Source organism: Neomonachus schauinslandi, chromosome 2 (assembly GCF_002201575.2).
Source record: "Neomonachus schauinslandi chromosome 2, ASM220157v2, whole genome shotgun sequence".
NCBI classification, from domain to species: Eukaryota; Metazoa; Chordata; class Mammalia; order Carnivora; family Phocidae; genus Neomonachus; species Neomonachus schauinslandi.
Genome location: NC_058404.1, coordinates 26,266,472 through 26,282,352, shown reverse-complemented (window position 1 = coordinate 26,282,352; position 15,881 = coordinate 26,266,472). Strand labels below are relative to the sequence as shown.

Here is a 15,881-nt window from a genome sequence, read left to right as displayed (position 1 = left end):
GGACTGTAGTTCTTTTTATTCACATTTGACTTTCTCTGATGCTGGGACCCTTCGTATCAGAGGCCTTGCCTTAGACTCTTGTATCCCCTGCATCCCCTTACACACACAGTAGGATCTCCCTATTTAGATACTTGGTGAATGGCTCTATTTTAGTTTAGCTTTTTTTTTTTTTTTTTAAAGATTTTGTTTATTAACCTGAGACAGAAAAAGCATGAGCAGGGAGGAGCGGCCGAGGGAGAGGGAGAAGCACACTCCCGGCTGAGCCAGGAGCCCGATGGGGGGCTCGATCCCAGGCCCCGGAGATTGTGACCTGAGCCGAAGGTGTGGCGCCCTTTAGTTTGAAAATCAAGTTTGTGTTAAAGAAATTTGAGACAATGAGCTGCTATTTTAGTAGACAACACTAGTTATGAACCACTTTTTGTATTTGTGGTACGCTTTTTGAGAAGAAGCAGCTACTTTCCTTATTTTCTCAGAAATCTTAGCCAAATCTCCCATCCGACGGTAGCCTGTGGGAGTGCATGGACGTGCTGCAGATTATGAACCGTGCAGCCCGGTGCTCCGTTTTGTGGAGCATCAAGTGAATTTTTCGGATGCGTGAGCCCTCTTGGTACCTCCAGCTTTCGTGCTGCCTGTGTGTCTGGCCACGCTGCTGGGAGGAGGACCCAAACAAGCCGGTTACCTGGTTCTGGAGGATGCTGGGAATCAAGGTTGGGGGGTGGTTGCACTAAAGCTGTTGGTTTAATAAAAATTGGTAACGGATGCTTACTAGTCTCCTACAGATTATTTCAGCTCTGGCTGCTTCCGGAAACCAGCAGCCAGCAAGAGAGCCCCTGTGCTGGGGGTGGGCGCCCGAGTCGGGGCTTGGCATCTGCAGCTGGATCCCGGGCACTCGGGCAGCTGAGAGAGGCCGGGTGAACTTCTAACCAGGAGGGCGTTCTCAGGGGAAACCAGAGAAGCTGAGTCTGTGTTCAGGCCTTGGGGGTAATCTTGGGACAGAAAGTGCAAATTGAAAATATCCCATAAGGAACCAGGGGAGAGCGGTCCAGGGCCAGGGTGTTACCAGGCCTGGGGTGTTCAGAGCACCCCCTTGCGGTCCTAGTCACGTGGTGGCTGGATTGGGTCAAAGATGCGCAGCTCTGTGGGACCTGGAGCAAATCCGTTAAACTCAGAGAGTTTCTGACTTAGAACGTGGTGTTTGGGCCGGATGACTTCCAACTATTCATCCAGCTCTAACGTGCTATTATTACTTTGGTTCGTTTTATTGCTTTGATAGCATTTAGTGTTTACATTTTTAACTTGCATTTTTATATTTTGGAATATTTTCCTAGCTGGTGTCAGAGTGTAGCTCTGATACCCATGTATCCGTGATATAAGTTAGTCATGCTAAATTAACTTTGCAGTAATTGGGTGTTGACAGTAATTTGGTTAAGGAACTTCAAATTATCTTCAGTTCATATTGTCCAAAGCCATATAAAAATGCTCAAAGCAGGAAACAAATGCCTTATCATAAAAGTACAAATATGTCAATGCTTAGTTCATTATTTAAAAATAGTGTTTTAAAATTGCTCTTCTAGGAGATGTGTCCTGGCGTAAAGAAGCAGTTCCCACTCTGGGAGGTCTCGGAGGGTGGTGGCAAAGAGTAAGCTCCCCAAAGATGACTTCCCAAGGTCACATGCCGAGTGTGCCACTTGCTAGCCCTTGACTCAGGGTATGCTACATAACGTCCCTGACCATTAGCCTCTTCATTTGTAAAATGAGGGTAACCCTCACAGAGACATTGCACAGATGAAATGAGATGTACATTTAAAGCTCTCAGTACAAGGACCAGCACGTGGCCATGCTTTATCACTGTGAGTTCTGCTGAAGGTGGGGCCTTTAGAAATAGGGTATTTTGAGGCAAAGGATTTTTTTTATTATCCTTTATTGGCTTAACTTCAGGATCGCTAGAATCTCAGATCCATTATACAAGTGATGGCTGCCAAAGAGTTGACGGGTTTTTTTTAGTAGCAGCTCTCTGTAGTTGGTATCCATTTTGTGTCCTTGGTTTGGTCTATTTAACTTCTAGGTTTAAGTAGGGGGATTTAGGCAATAACAGGTACCATCCTCAGCTAGCAGCTGGCTATTACATTTTCTCTGAGCGAGAGCACCATGCTAGCCATGAGAAGAGAGAGAGGGCAGGCCACTGCCCATAAGTAGACGAGGCGGAGGGGAGATGAAGGAATGGAAGTCATCACTGCTCTTAGGGATTTAATGATCTAGTTGGAGAGCGATTGTATCCGGGGTGTGCAGAGCACGCAGATTTCCCTTGGGTATTGTGGTAATCCGTTAAGTTAATTGTCTGTTTTTACTAGACCCCATTACTCATAACATTATGCTGGTGCTTTCAAATCCTCACACATACCTACCTAGGAAATCCTCTTGCCAGGGTGAAGCTGGGCTGTTTACCTTCATAATACCTTCAGTCGGCTGCATTTCGAGATCATTTCTGCAGGGCTTTGTTGAAATGCTGCTACAAGTCTGCCCGAATCCCATCTGCCCCCGAATGCTAATTACGGACACCTTGGCAGCCCTTGCTTCTCCAGGCTCTAGGGATCCTCGCTGAATTCGCCACGACATCTAGATAAAGATCTCCAGAGTCAGTCTGTGAAAAGGAAGGTGAGGAAAATGCTAGCGGAGGCTGTCTTTGTCTGGAACGATGGCCTTTTCGCCATAACCATGAGAATGTTCTCCATGGTGATGCAGATGAGAATTAAGGCAGTGGAGTGGGAGCAGGGCCAGTCTTGTGATTCCGGGTGCATATTTGTTCTCTGACTCCATTGTCTGGAGACCCTTTACTTGCTCACTACCTGCCCTCCTCCCTGCTTCTCCCATCCCCGAGCGCTGTATTACTCTGTGAAATGGTCCCATTCGTAAGGTACATCTCATGAATGCATTTTCTCTCTCTTCCTGCAGGGGAGTTGCTGAGTCAGCCCAGACCAGAAGGAGTGGCAGAGATCATTTGCCCTAAGAACGGCAGCGAGCGAGTGAATGTTGCCTTGGTTTACCCACCTACACCGACTGTGATCAGCCCCTGTTCTAAGTGAGTTCCAGACGTGGTCCCCTGTCCCTCACTCCTCATCCTGCCTCAGTAGTTGTGACAACAAAAAACCAGGTTAAAGTACCTTTTGGCAAACCTTGAAGGCTCTCCCAGGGCAAACGTAGATATCTAGGTGACATAGACATCAGGGCTTATGTAGCAAACTAGGAATTTTTTTTCTTGTTTGTGATTTTTTTTTTTTTTTTTTTTGCTTTGCTGATAAAGGAGTGTTTAACAGCTTTATTGAGCTATCATTCACATACAATACAGTTCACTCATTTAAAGTATGTAATTGACTTTTAGTATATTTGCAGGTATATGCATCCAAAAAGAGCATTTTTTTTTTTTATGGATAGTGAGAACAGTGAGGGCCCATTAAATAAGAAAAGCCTACAGAAAATCTGTAGATTATTTTTCTCTGTAGGTCTCTGATTCTCAGTCCTTAGTAATCAGCAGCTGTGCAGAAGGAAGCTCCCACCCACCTTCCCCCAAAGAATGTACATGCGTGAGCTAACTTGGCTACAGTTAGTATTATACATCAGACTCATCCTGGGTTGGGTTTTTGTTTGTCTCTTTTTGTAGTATTAGGAACCAAACAGGCCACTCCTGAACTGAGGTGAAATACCTTTTCACCGCAAATCTTGAAAAGTGGCGGCCGCAGTCTTCTGGGAGCCGATCTCGTTATCTGGGGGATGGTGGCGACGTGATTTGTACAGCAAAGTATTCAGACAGCAGACTTTCATTTTTCTTTCTAGTTGACCACATAGAATTTTTTTTCCATATATATAAGCTTTTTATAGGGCGCTTCTGAAGTTTGCATTTGAAAATGGTGACCCGTCCTCCTCATCTTGAGAAACTTGCCGTGAGGCTGCATTCCAGAGAGCCCTGTGCCGAATGGGGCTCGTGCCTCTGCCCTGAAGTGTCCCTTTTCCTGACTTTGGTGTGTTGTCTGCAGAGCGAGGGGTTCAGTGGGCGCTCATTCCTTAGCAGCTGCCGAAGAGGGCCGCCCCTTTCTCCAAAGCGGATGACTCATTAGAACAGCCTTAATTCATCATCTTTGCTGGAAAATATCACTGAATGCCCAAGGGAAACTCTTAGCTCAGGCTGTATAAGCAGAATGCTATTTTAGCGAACCTGCTGCGCATGGTCTAATTCATCACTAATGTGCCCCTAAGACGTTGTGAAATCGCGAAGCTCTTCTTAGGATTACATAGTAACTTCCTATTAACCAGAGCATCCCCTGTCCTGAACATATCAAACAACAGCAGTGTGATTGTCCTTTGGCATACATGGGTCCCTTTCTTTCAGACACACGTAGGGAAAGCCTAAGGGGATTTACAGAAGTCGCAGGCTGTGACATGGAGGGCAACAGTTTGCAATACGCTTTGCACTTGTGTAGATTTTCCTGAGCCAGCAGAGACGTTAACCTCTTGTTTTGCCATAGCCACGTGGCATTTCAGAGGCGAGCTAGAGGTAGAAGTTAACATACCCATTTGTACGAGAAACGACTGTGGCACTGAGCCAGCTTTATCCGTGTTTTCCCATGGGCTTCTCGCCGTATGGCCACAGAAGGACATTTACACCAGCCTGGAGAAAATGCTATCAGCCCCTCTGTCTCTCACACTTTATTCTACCTACCTGAATAAGCAGCTTTAAGGGCTTGGGTAATCAGAGCCGCAAAGCCTCCCAACGTCTAGATGCTGGAGAGAATACCTTTAAGGGATCGAACTATGTTTGACCTAGTTATATGAGTAGTTTTATTTCAAAATGGATTTTTTTTTTTTTAAGTCTCTTACAATGGGCAGCAGGTTTGGAGTGAAGTCTCAATTCTAAATGAAGGAATATCCATAAAAGCAAACATATACATGCAGGCCTGGCCTTGCCCAGCAGAGGGCTGATTCACAGGCCGATGACAGGGTATTGCAAGTAGGAGATTCCGGGGACTGAGGAGGAAAACTGTCATGGGAAGTGGTTGTCATGGGGTCACAACTTGGGTCAGACCCTGACAGTTAGACTTCGGGCTGCCAGCAGGCAGGTGGACTTGGGAGTCTTGGGCTATCACCATACTGGCTTTGCAACTCCAGCCAAGTTAACTTCAGTAAGTCATGGCGAGTGATTTCTTACTTCTCGGTCAGCCCCTAAAATGCAGGTGGATGGTGGAGATCCGTCTTTCTGAATCAGGCATATATATCAGAATTTCCAGGGGGAAGGGCCAGGTGCTAGTCTGCAAAACAGTCGTCCCGCTGCTGATTCTAATGTGTGCGTGCTGGCCTTTCTGATCGCTGGGGTCCCGTCCCTGACTCGAAGGGTGGGCTCCCTTGCCAGTGGGCTTTATCCTTGGCTACAGAGCCTCTCTCGGGTCAGTAACCAGTCGTCAGCACCAAGGCACCGCTGATCCGTGCTACGTGGATCAGGATTTTATTGCTCAAATGAGGAAAGGGTTGAGGGTGACAGGAAGGAGCACTCTTAACTATGCCAGGACAACAGGCCTCAGCCAGAAAACTCTTCCCAGACCTATCAGAATCATCACCCTCCACTCCTATGTCATTGATCTAGATCTCATGGTGGTTTTTGAAAAGACAATCCAAGCTCTTTAACCAGCTTACTCCTCTCCTTTACAGGTCAAATCAGAGACTTGTCATTTAACTTGAAGCCTGCCTCTGACCATGTATAAAATAATGGTGCTGCCATGTGCTTTATAAAGAAAAACCATCGACGACTGTTATTTGATTGGATCTTCCGTATCAATTCCAAGCTTTTCTGTTTCTCATTTAAAAAATTTTCTGTGTTTTATTTCCCTATGGGGAGAGACAGAGAATAAAGAGTAGGTAGTGATTTTTTTAAAAAGACGACTTCCTTTCATCATTTGTTTTGGCGATTGGCGATTCGGGTCGCCACCAACTTTCCACTGGGAAGCGGTCATATGAATGAGATGCCGCCCCTCTGCCTCACCCTCCAAGGGCATAACTGAGGAGCTGAGTGGCTTCTTGTCCTCTTTGTTGATTACCAGATAGAAATGTGAGTCATCTTCAGACTTTGGCTCTCCTGGGCTGATTTTCAAGGATATTTGCTTTTGAGATGAGGTGAAACTTCACCTCATAGCACATTTGCTAGGTTGCTCTGAAAAACTCTGACCTCCTTAAGGATATGTGGGTTCTGTCTGGTAGGTTTTTTAAATAATGCGGTGATTATTGACATATTACTGTGTGGTACAGAGCCATTACCACGGTCTAATTGTAGAACGTTTTCATCACTCCTAAAGGAAATGTGTGCCCATTTGCAGCCGCTTCTGTCTAATGCAACACCTCGTTCTGTGCAGTCAAGAAATTTTTTCGTGTCACTTTCAGGAATGGTTTTGCCGCCTGGTGTGTTGGTATTACGCAGATTTGTGAGTTTCAAAGCAATTCTTATAAAGTGTTCTTGTTTGCTAATTCAGTCCAAAGGCAGTGAATTGCGTGCCCCCAACCTGCTGTCAGCCCACCGTTGGACAGCGGGGGTGAAGTAGAGCTGCTTGCAGGGAGAGTAGCCTCCTTCAGACCGTTTTCTTTTTTTAGTATAGGTAGCATTTTTTAAAAACATAAACTTTATTTTGTAGAGCAGTTTGAGGTTCACAAGAAAACTGAGCAGAAGGTACAGGGAGATCCTGTGTCCCCCGCGCCCCCACACACCACAACTTGCCCCACATCGACGTCCCCCCAGCAGAGTGGCACATTTGTCACAGTGGATGAGCCCACACTGACACGTCTTCATCACCCAAAGTCCACAGTTTACATCAGGGTCCACACTTGGTGCTGTCTGTTCCATGGGTTTGTGTATCCACCATTATCATATCAAAACCAATATTTCCAATGCCCTAAAAGTCCTCTGCGCTCCATCTGTGTCATTCTTCCCTCCCTCCTCAACCCCTGGCAACCACTGATCTTTTTTTTTTTTCAGCTTTAGTGAAGTTTAATTGACGAAATTGTGAGATATTTGAAATGTTCATCGTGGTGATTTGATATATGGTACATTGTGAACGGGTTCTCGCCATCTAGTTAATCACCCCGTCCAACACCTCACATACTCATCCTTCAGAAATTCTGAATGGTCAGCCTACCTGATGCCTAGACATGAAAGGGATACTGAGTCTTGGACATTACAAGTCACAAGAGGCAAAAATATCCTTTCAGCGGGGAAAGGAAGGAGAAAGTAGATTCATTTTTTAAGTTTATTTTTAAAAAATTTTGTTTGTGAATTCCTGCCTCTATCCTGCCTGCCCCGCACGTCGAGACACTTAAAATTCCAGTTCAGAAGGGAAGTGTGAACTTCTTTAGGCAAGGGGCAGCTCACTGTTTGCTTTTTATTTTTAGGTACCTGTAGAACATTCCTATCTCTTGTTTCCAGAGAGGTTTAGACCAACCCTGCCTCTGCCAAGTAACGTATAGGCTCCGATAAGCTGCCAGATGACCCAGGTTATCTCCTGATTTTCATCTAGGAGACAGAATCCAATAGGTTAGCATCTAAAAATGTTTTACCTTAAGGCATACTGAAATGCAATCCACATTCTTCCGTGCAGTTTCTTAATGGACTTACCCTTGAACGTACAGGAAATGGGACTGTATCATTTTTATCTCTTACCAGCTGCCCATTTTTCCGGCGGTGGCCCCACGTCTGTGTGCGCTGCATGTGGAGTGTTGGACACGACCATGGAAGTCAGTCCGGATCGGGGCAGTTCGTGTGTCACCAAATTGGAAAACATGGGCTGGTTTGAAAATTGTTGAGCTAATAAGCTTTCTCCTTTTCCAGAAAGTACAACTGAGGATGAAAGGCAGGGCCGAGACACTGCCTTTCAGAACTACCTTTTAAACTTGGGTCATTGCGTACATACTGTAGCATTTCCATTCAAGCAAGACCCCGGTAAATTCCAGCTTCTTACAGTTTATAAGTAGTCCCAAAGATATAGTGATGACCACGCATAGGAATTTTGGCAGTTCCATTGTTATGACATAAGGATATTTTAAGACCCATGGAAACAGCCCTTTTATAAAAAGTAGGTTGGAGACTCTGTGGCCTTTATCTCATCAGATAAACAAGCAAAATACGTTAGACTGCGCTCAGATTAGTTAGTATGGACTTGATCATTTTCTTTCTTTCTTTTTTTTATGGAATCAATGGAGCAACATGAATTTGGCTTTATAACAATGGGAGAATCTTCTACTGACCACCGAGTTGTAAAGCACGATGGGTGGGGATGGTATTTCGGAAGAAAGGGAGCTCAATGTGGAGGTGGCCTAGGAAGTGTATCATGTTGATTTGCTCTGTTTTTTGTAAGGAGTGAGACAGCTCATTGCCTCGCTGCATTCTAGGGCCAGGAGAAATAGTGTCTGTTGGATTTAGTGCCCCATCAGCCACACTGATACTAGAATTTGTTCCTCTCTGCTTAGGTATCTCCATACTTTCTTGGAAAATTAAGTGGAAAAGATAGTGCTTCTTTCCCCTATGTCATCATTTTTCTGTACCCAATCTGTGACTTTAGGAGCACCAATTTTTAAGGGTAAGTCTCTGGGAAGCAGAGAGGGTTTCTTAAATAGATAAGGGCTTCCTAAGGCCTCGAGAGTTTCGGGGGAAAACGGGTTGGGGTGGGGTTTGGGATGAAGAGATCCTATACGGCAGTGCATTTCAAAATTACAAATCCTTTGCTTATCCCGAATCAAGAAGCCTTTGGGGATTAAGAATAAGGAAACCGCCTAATTCTTTTGCCTAAAACTATGATATTGCATGCATTAGTCATCTTTAGTTCCTTGCTGGAAAAAAAGAAGTCATTTAAAAAAATTTATTATGCACGGATGTCATATCGGGAAAATCTCAAGTGGATCAACACAGCAAATAGCTTCTTAAAAGTAGTGTTTGCATTTATTTTCTCAAGGCAGTTTGGGCTCCGGAGTTACGCTGCCTAAGTTCGAATCTTTGCGACTTGTTGGTGCTGTGACTATAGACCTCTGGCAGATGCAGGTTCCAGAAGCGACTGTCTTGTGGGGTTGTTGTGAGCATTTAGAGAGACCATTGTGAGGGGAATGGTTGGCACGATGCCTTACAGAGTGCACAGCACTCAACAAACAGATGCACCTGTCCCTACCAAGCTTTCTCTACCAGGAATGTTAGTGGTGTGCACTGTGGGTGGCCTATCAAGGTAATCCTAAAAAATAAAATTTCAAAATGCAAATCTAGATAATCTAGATCCTAGAATGAAATGTGCTCACTGACTTGCCTAGCAACGTTGAGTTTCTTAACTGAGGTGCCTGCCCAAGGAAGGTAAACGTGTGTGCCGGGTAGGTAGGGAAGAATGTTGGCTTCCCTTCCCCTTCACCCCAGAGGATCTGTGTCTAAGGCCCCCTGCAGTGTCCTAACCCCATCTTCATGGGAGAAAGCTGAGATGAGTGGTATCATTTCTTTCATATCATGATCACAAATGCCTGTGGTACTGCTGAGCCCGTCAGAGCAAAGCCCCCTAACTCATGTCCTCCACCAACCCTGTAGGTCACACAGGGCAGGGAGCTCCGCGCTCCAGACCCAGCCACGTTCTGACAGCCGCAGGTACTGAGCGGCGCAGCTGGGCCTCAAACCCACGTCGTAGCTCCCAGGCTCAGCACCGTTTTCATACCAAGTTCTTACTTACACGTTTGTTTCAGAATGTAGTGTAATAACAGAACGTTGGAGGTATGTAGAGTAAGGCCAGCAGGTCAGGGCTCGGGCAGCAGGCAGAGAGGGAGGAACCGGTCAGGAAAACACTGTACTGTGTTTTCCAGGGGAAGGTGCTGGCCGGGCATGGCCAGTCTGAGTAGCTTCAGCGGGCTGTGGGGCGTGGGGGCAGTCGCTGGGTGTCTGGTACATGGCCCTGGAGTGAGGAGGGCAAATAGAGAGCGGCCTGAGCTGTTGGAGCCTGATAAAGGAGGTGGCCCGCAGGGTGTGGGCTCTGCAGAGTTGGTCTGTATTGAGAGGCGCACTCATACTGGAGTTGTGTGCTATCTCTGGGAACTGCCTAACGCTGGGAGGGCAGTCCCGCCAGGGGCAGCCAGGGCCCAGATGTCAAAGCATCAGAAAACAGAAAATAAAAGACCTGGTTAGTACGACATGGGATAGCTTCAGTTTCAGCCTAAGCTTCTGAGTACCTTGAAGAACTGTGCTGTGTTCCGGGAAGAGCAGGTTCAATAACCCGAGAGGATTGTGGGTCTGAGCCTCCGTGCTGACCTCTCTTGCCGGCGTCCCACTGCAGCTCCCCGGGAGGTCCCGTAGGCTTTGTAGGTATGAATTAGGGTCTTCCCCCTCCGTGTTCTCCATCAGTCTGTGCTTCCCGCCACTGCTTTGCACCCACTGCCAAACTAGGAGTCTGTCAGCTGCAAGGCCGCCCTTTCCCTTGTCCCCCACGCAGCCTTCCGCTGAGGCCTCTTTTCCGGTCTTTTCAGGGTGCCTCAACATGAGTACCTTGGGCCAGACAACTTTCTCTTCGGCCCGTGCTTTCCCCTAGATGCACCTGTCCCTACCAAGCTACCTGTGTTTGAGTCTCAACTGGCCTCCGTCTCTCTAATCGTTTTTTCCTTCAAACCAATATTATCTTTCAACGTCAGACCCTGCCACTGCTCTATTTAAAAGCCTCAAATGGCTTCCTAATGATTATAGACTCGAGTTTAAACCCCTGGGCATGACTCACAGCCCCCATCCACCCTGCTGACACGTGCGACACTCCCTTACTGTGGGAGGGAGGGGTCCACCATACAGGACGCCCAGCTGGCTCTCAGCCCATGGAGAGCTGCCACCCCTCCTCTCCTACCTGGTGAAGAAGGCCCGTTGTCCCTAAGGCCAAGGTCACGTGTCAGCTCCCCTGAGACGCCATCTTCAGCCCTTCTACTGTAATCACCCTTTGCCTCGCTTCTTACACACCACCATGACAGTAATGGTCTCATAGTATCTTGGCTGTTTTTCACCTGTGACTTTCTCATCGCATCTTATTCATTATTCATTCAGCAGGGCTTTGTTGAGGATTTACTCTCCAGGCATCATGCCAGGTGCTGAGGCTGCAGAAATAGGCAGACAGACCCTGCCCTCATGAATCTAAGAGTCTCTTTGGGGAGAATGGGAATCAGAGACTTAACCAAACAAACTTGTGAGTGTCTAATTACAATTAAAATGTGATCCCTGCCGCAGTGGGTGTATCAACAAAGTCCTGGGGGGCACCGAGAGGAAAGAACTCTACCAGGAAGGATCGAGAAAAGTTGTAGGAAGTGGCATTCAAGGTGGATCTTTTGGGATGGAGAAGCAGTGTGAGGTGGGGAAGGTTGGTGATGTGATGGCTCTTTCCTTTCCTGAAGAGCCTAAACACGAAAAGTGGTATCAATGTGGAAATATAGTCAAACTGGTTTTCCTTTTTTCTCTCTTGAACAGTGGACGATTCCCTCTGGGTGCCCTGGCTTAGACATTCTTGTGTTTCTGTCGTACGTTGTGGCTCAGGGGAACAGACAGCCAGACACAGCTGTCTGTGTTTCCAAAGGCTCCTTAGAGTCAGTGAGAAAGACATTTGCCCAGCACACCCCCCCATCCCAAACCCAGAGCTCAAACCGCCAAAGGTAACTGCTTGGTGGAGACATGAGTTGTCACGCTGCCATCCTCTTTACCGTTAGATTTATTATATTAGTACTTGAATTTGAGGCAGTTTTCAAAACTTTCTCTACTGGGAAGTTTACTATAATAATAGGCCTTCAAAAAGTCCTCAGTCCTCTGAGTGCCAGAGAAACACGAAACCATCCCTAGGGCCCTGAACGTCCCAACCTTGCTTTTAGCTGTGCAGCGTGCTTGGGAGTCAAATAACCCTCATTAAAGGCTGGCCCTGCTGCGTACTGGTGTGTCCCCCCAGGCAAGTTCTTTACCCTCTTGGAACCTTAATTTCCTTCTTGGTGAATGCAGAGTAGGATGGGCTTACTTCATGGGCGCATGACGAATTGAGGATTAATCAAATAATGCGCTGCAGTGAGTGCAATCATAGGAATCACTCACACCAGTGAGTGGTGTGATTCCTGGCGTGTAGTGGGTAGCTAGTAAATGGAAGGTGCAGATTTTTGGTAAAGTAGCTAATATTATACTCAGTCTCCTTAAAATCAAGCAGCACTGATAGAGATGGAGGGTGGAGGGTCTGCGTGTCATTATAGGAAAGCCAATATAAGGGATGGGGACCTCTGACATTTTTCCCTCTAACCACTTTGTCTGAATCGAATGCCACTCTGTTTAATTAGGTGGCGATGCAGGAGTTTCTTCATTTTCTATTCATCTGACTCTGGCTTTTAGTTTGACAGCCTTGCCTCTAACGCGTTAGGCCAGGTAGACATGCTAAACTAAGAGTTCTCACTTTTCCGCATGGATTCCTACTTGTAGAGGGTTATTTAGCGTGTGTGTGTGTGTGTCCGTGGATGTTTCTTGAGAGGACCCAGGGCTATGGTTAGAGTTTGGGGTTCTTGATTAGAAATCTGGTTCAGCTGTGAAATTACAATGGATTAGGTGGTTATTACTAATTAGTATAGTTCCTCTTTATGTCTGAACTTCGTGTCACAAACAGAAGCGTTTGCCCAGCTTTCTAGTGAAAAGACACTTTCCTTTGAAGGATCGTGAGTTGCCTGACATTTACACTTTTATAAGGAATTCCAGAAGTAGACATTAAAATCTGCAAAGAAACACTGATTCCTATGATTGCTTCTGGTTCTTAGCATTGAGAATCTCATCCTCTGTCACTTTTGTCATTGCTCTGCTTTCTTCTCATCTGCCTATATAGGAAGAACGTTGGTGAAAAGCACAGAAACCAATGACTTCTATGGCTATGGAATTTCCGTGGAGAAAAGAGAGCATCCGAACTCACCTGGACCATCTTTCATACCTGGCAAACCCTCTCCATGCTCCCGCGCATGTTCCATGAACTTGAGCGAATAGACGTTCGGGGTGCTCGCAGAGCAGGGCGTACAGCTGGCCTGTAGAGGAAGTGGGGAGGGGCAGGGGGAGACTGGGGGAGAACGTGGAGCAAATGTTTTACAACCCGAACCTCAGAACTGTGATCCTCCGAGGAGAGCGCTACTTGAAGAAAAGAAAAAAAAAAAAGTCGAATGGCTTCTCAGGGATTTTGTTTTCTGTGCACATAAAAGCCATAGTTCCAGTATAGGTGGCCGTGTTTTGAGCACTCAGATTTCAGTTCTGTTAAATGTGAAAGAGGGATCGATTGACCGTTCATTGCTGTTCCGTAACTAGTGTAAAATATGTATATGTTTATCTTTATTTTTATAATATGCAAATACATTTAAATTTATACAGTTTGATGCTTCTAGCGTTAGTTCACACTGGGTGCAATATTCTGCATGAGAACTGTGCCGAGATGGGGCTAATTTCTTATTTTAGCGTAAGACCTTTTTGTTCAGTCTTTATTCTTCAATCCGTCTGAGATTTAAAAAAAAATCTCTCTGCCCACGGATTAAGTGCTGGGGTCATAGAGGCTGCCGATAATCAGCAAGAACCTTAAACGTGTACGGCAGGCAGTCTCCTCCCCTTCTTTTAAATAAAGGTCCCCCGCCTGTCAGCCTGTTTGTTGGGCGGGCTGGTGGGATTCCTCTGTCCCCCTGCCCGCCTGTCCACTAGCACTGGGCCGAGTGGGCCTTGCTCCAGGCTGGGTTTCATGTCGACAGTGAGTTGTCACTGGCTGATGTGCTGATGGAGGCCTGGTGTTGGGATTCTTCAGGGGACAGGGACAGAGAGGGGTCAGTGAGTCCGTGGAAAACCTGAGTCTTTCAATAGCTCAAGATAATCAGGAGTCAGTTGTGAATGGTGCAAAGAGCTTTGCTAACAAGTCCTTTTTTCTCTCTCTCTACAACAGAGTCTGTGAAATTTAGCAGAGCACTCTGCCAGCCCTCCACATCTGGCTGTCAGACCTTAAGATAGTGAGTTGCCTCACTGGAGAGCATAATCCCACATTGGTTATTTACAAATGCAGAGCCTTGATAGGATGGTCACCTGCCAAGAACTAGTAAAACCATTGTTGTTCAGTCTCCACAGAGTGGAACATGAAAAGCAAAGCAGATTGCTCTCTCATCCACTCCGAATCGGGGCCAAACGTATCTGCTGCAGTAGTAACACATTCTTTGAAGAATGGAAAGGACTCTGTTTACAGCTGCCTCCTCTGCGTGTTGATGGAAAAATGTGTAAAACAAACTGTTTCTCACCAGTGTAAGGCATGAAAAGTGAGTCAGCTGGTATTATTCTCTTCCTTCTTTTATAAAGTATTGACTCTTGCAATGCCAGTATACAAAGTCTCGACGTATTTTTAAAAGGAATAACAAACTAGCAAGTGGTTGAATTGTGAACAATCCCGAGTTGATTTTCGTAGATTTTGTGCCCCAGGAGTTGAGACTCCAGAACCTCAGTTAAACGAGTATGATTTCTCACGGCCATAAAATCAAATGGGATCAGACTATTTCTGCATTTTTGGATACTTGAATATGACACCTCAATTTTGAGATTTCATTTCCTTTTAGAACACAGTTACAAGATCACCTGCTTAATCCTTTGGTCACAGTTCTTGTGTGAGCGTGTGCGTGCGTGCATCTGTGTGCGTGTGAGCCGAATGGTAACATTTAATTGCTTTATGGACCATTGAATTGTTGGGCATAGGAGTTTTGTAATTAGCACGAGACAGTTCCTAAACTGTCAGATTAACTAACTTTGACCAGTCTTTTGCAAGGACTCTGAAGGATGTGACTTTGGGCTAACTCCCCAGGGGACCATATTAAATGAAAGAAAAAAAAAAAGGCTCCTTTGGGTGACATACCCTGCAAAATGTTTGTTATTCTTATGAACATAAATGCCCACATTCTTAATATCTGCTATTTTTTGACAAATGATGTTTTGTGCTGTCATCTGAACCCTAGAGAAGCAGTAATAAGAAGAAATCTTGGTGTCACGTGTGTTTTAGCAAAATGGTCATTGTGACTGAGGGTCACGTGACCAGAAGAAGCTCCAGAAAAGCTCGAGACCTTGCTTCAGGGTCGGGGGAGGGTTGGAGATACAGAAAACACTCTGCTCTACCGGAATGTTCAGTGTCAAAGCAGGCCGTTGCATACCTGGGAAGACTCAGCCGGCGGAGGCTGACGGGCGGGTCACTAAAGCACAAGGGGAGTCTTTTGAGACCCAGTGATCCCTTGCCTCGCAAACAAACGCCCTTCGAGTTTGTTATGGTTTCTATTCCTGCAACCTGTGGTATCAAAACCACTTCCTGGAATTGTAACAGTGCTGCCAGGATAAATGTTTTTCCCCCTTCTGAGAAAAAAAAAAAAATGACAGTGCTCATATTTGACATTTGTGCATTGGACTCTTTTGAATGAATAAAAAGGAAAGGGTTTGGTATAATTCCTGATGGGGTGTGTGTGTTCTTTTTCATGCCACAGTTTGTAAATTGTAATTGTGGTTTCCCCTTGAATTGTCTTGACTGGGCAGAAATTAAAAAAAAAAAAGTCAAAAAAAGTTCAATAAAAATACAAAGAAATGATGAAGCAATTGTATTTGCAGAGTTTAGTTATTTTTGTTTTTTCGTTTCTTTCAGTTCTAGGAATAACTTTTATATATTTGAGTCGCTTTTGAGCTAATGGGAGATGGAGGTGGCCACGCTATTGGGGGGTTGAGTCCCCAGAAGGAAAACTGAAGGGTCCCTGTTTAAAACCATGCCTCTTTTCAGACAGCAGATTCAGTGCTTGAATATGGGCTCTTTCTTCAATCAGACCCTTTATCAGCGCTGCTCCATTAT

At 45.7% G+C, this 15,881-nt stretch overlaps 1 protein-coding gene across 2 annotated transcripts in view; it reads left to right on the top strand.

The window, feature by feature from the left end:
* Nucleotides 1-14,874, top strand: part of MFHAS1 (multifunctional ROCO family signaling regulator 1) — a 99,687-nt gene extending 84,813 nt beyond the window's left edge. Inside the window, exons 2-3 of one of the 2 annotated variants that reach the window (XM_044912828.1) lie at nt 2,953-3,079; nt 12,873-14,874. In XM_044912828.1, coding sequence (XP_044768763.1) covers nt 2,953-3,079; nt 12,873-12,906 — 161 coding nt within the window. In that variant the 3' untranslated portion in view covers nt 12,907-14,874. The remainder of the gene's footprint in view (nt 1-2,952; nt 3,080-12,872) is intronic. The other variant, XM_021694242.1, reaches the window with a different exon arrangement.
* Nucleotides 14,875-15,881: the final 1,007 nt, after the last annotated feature.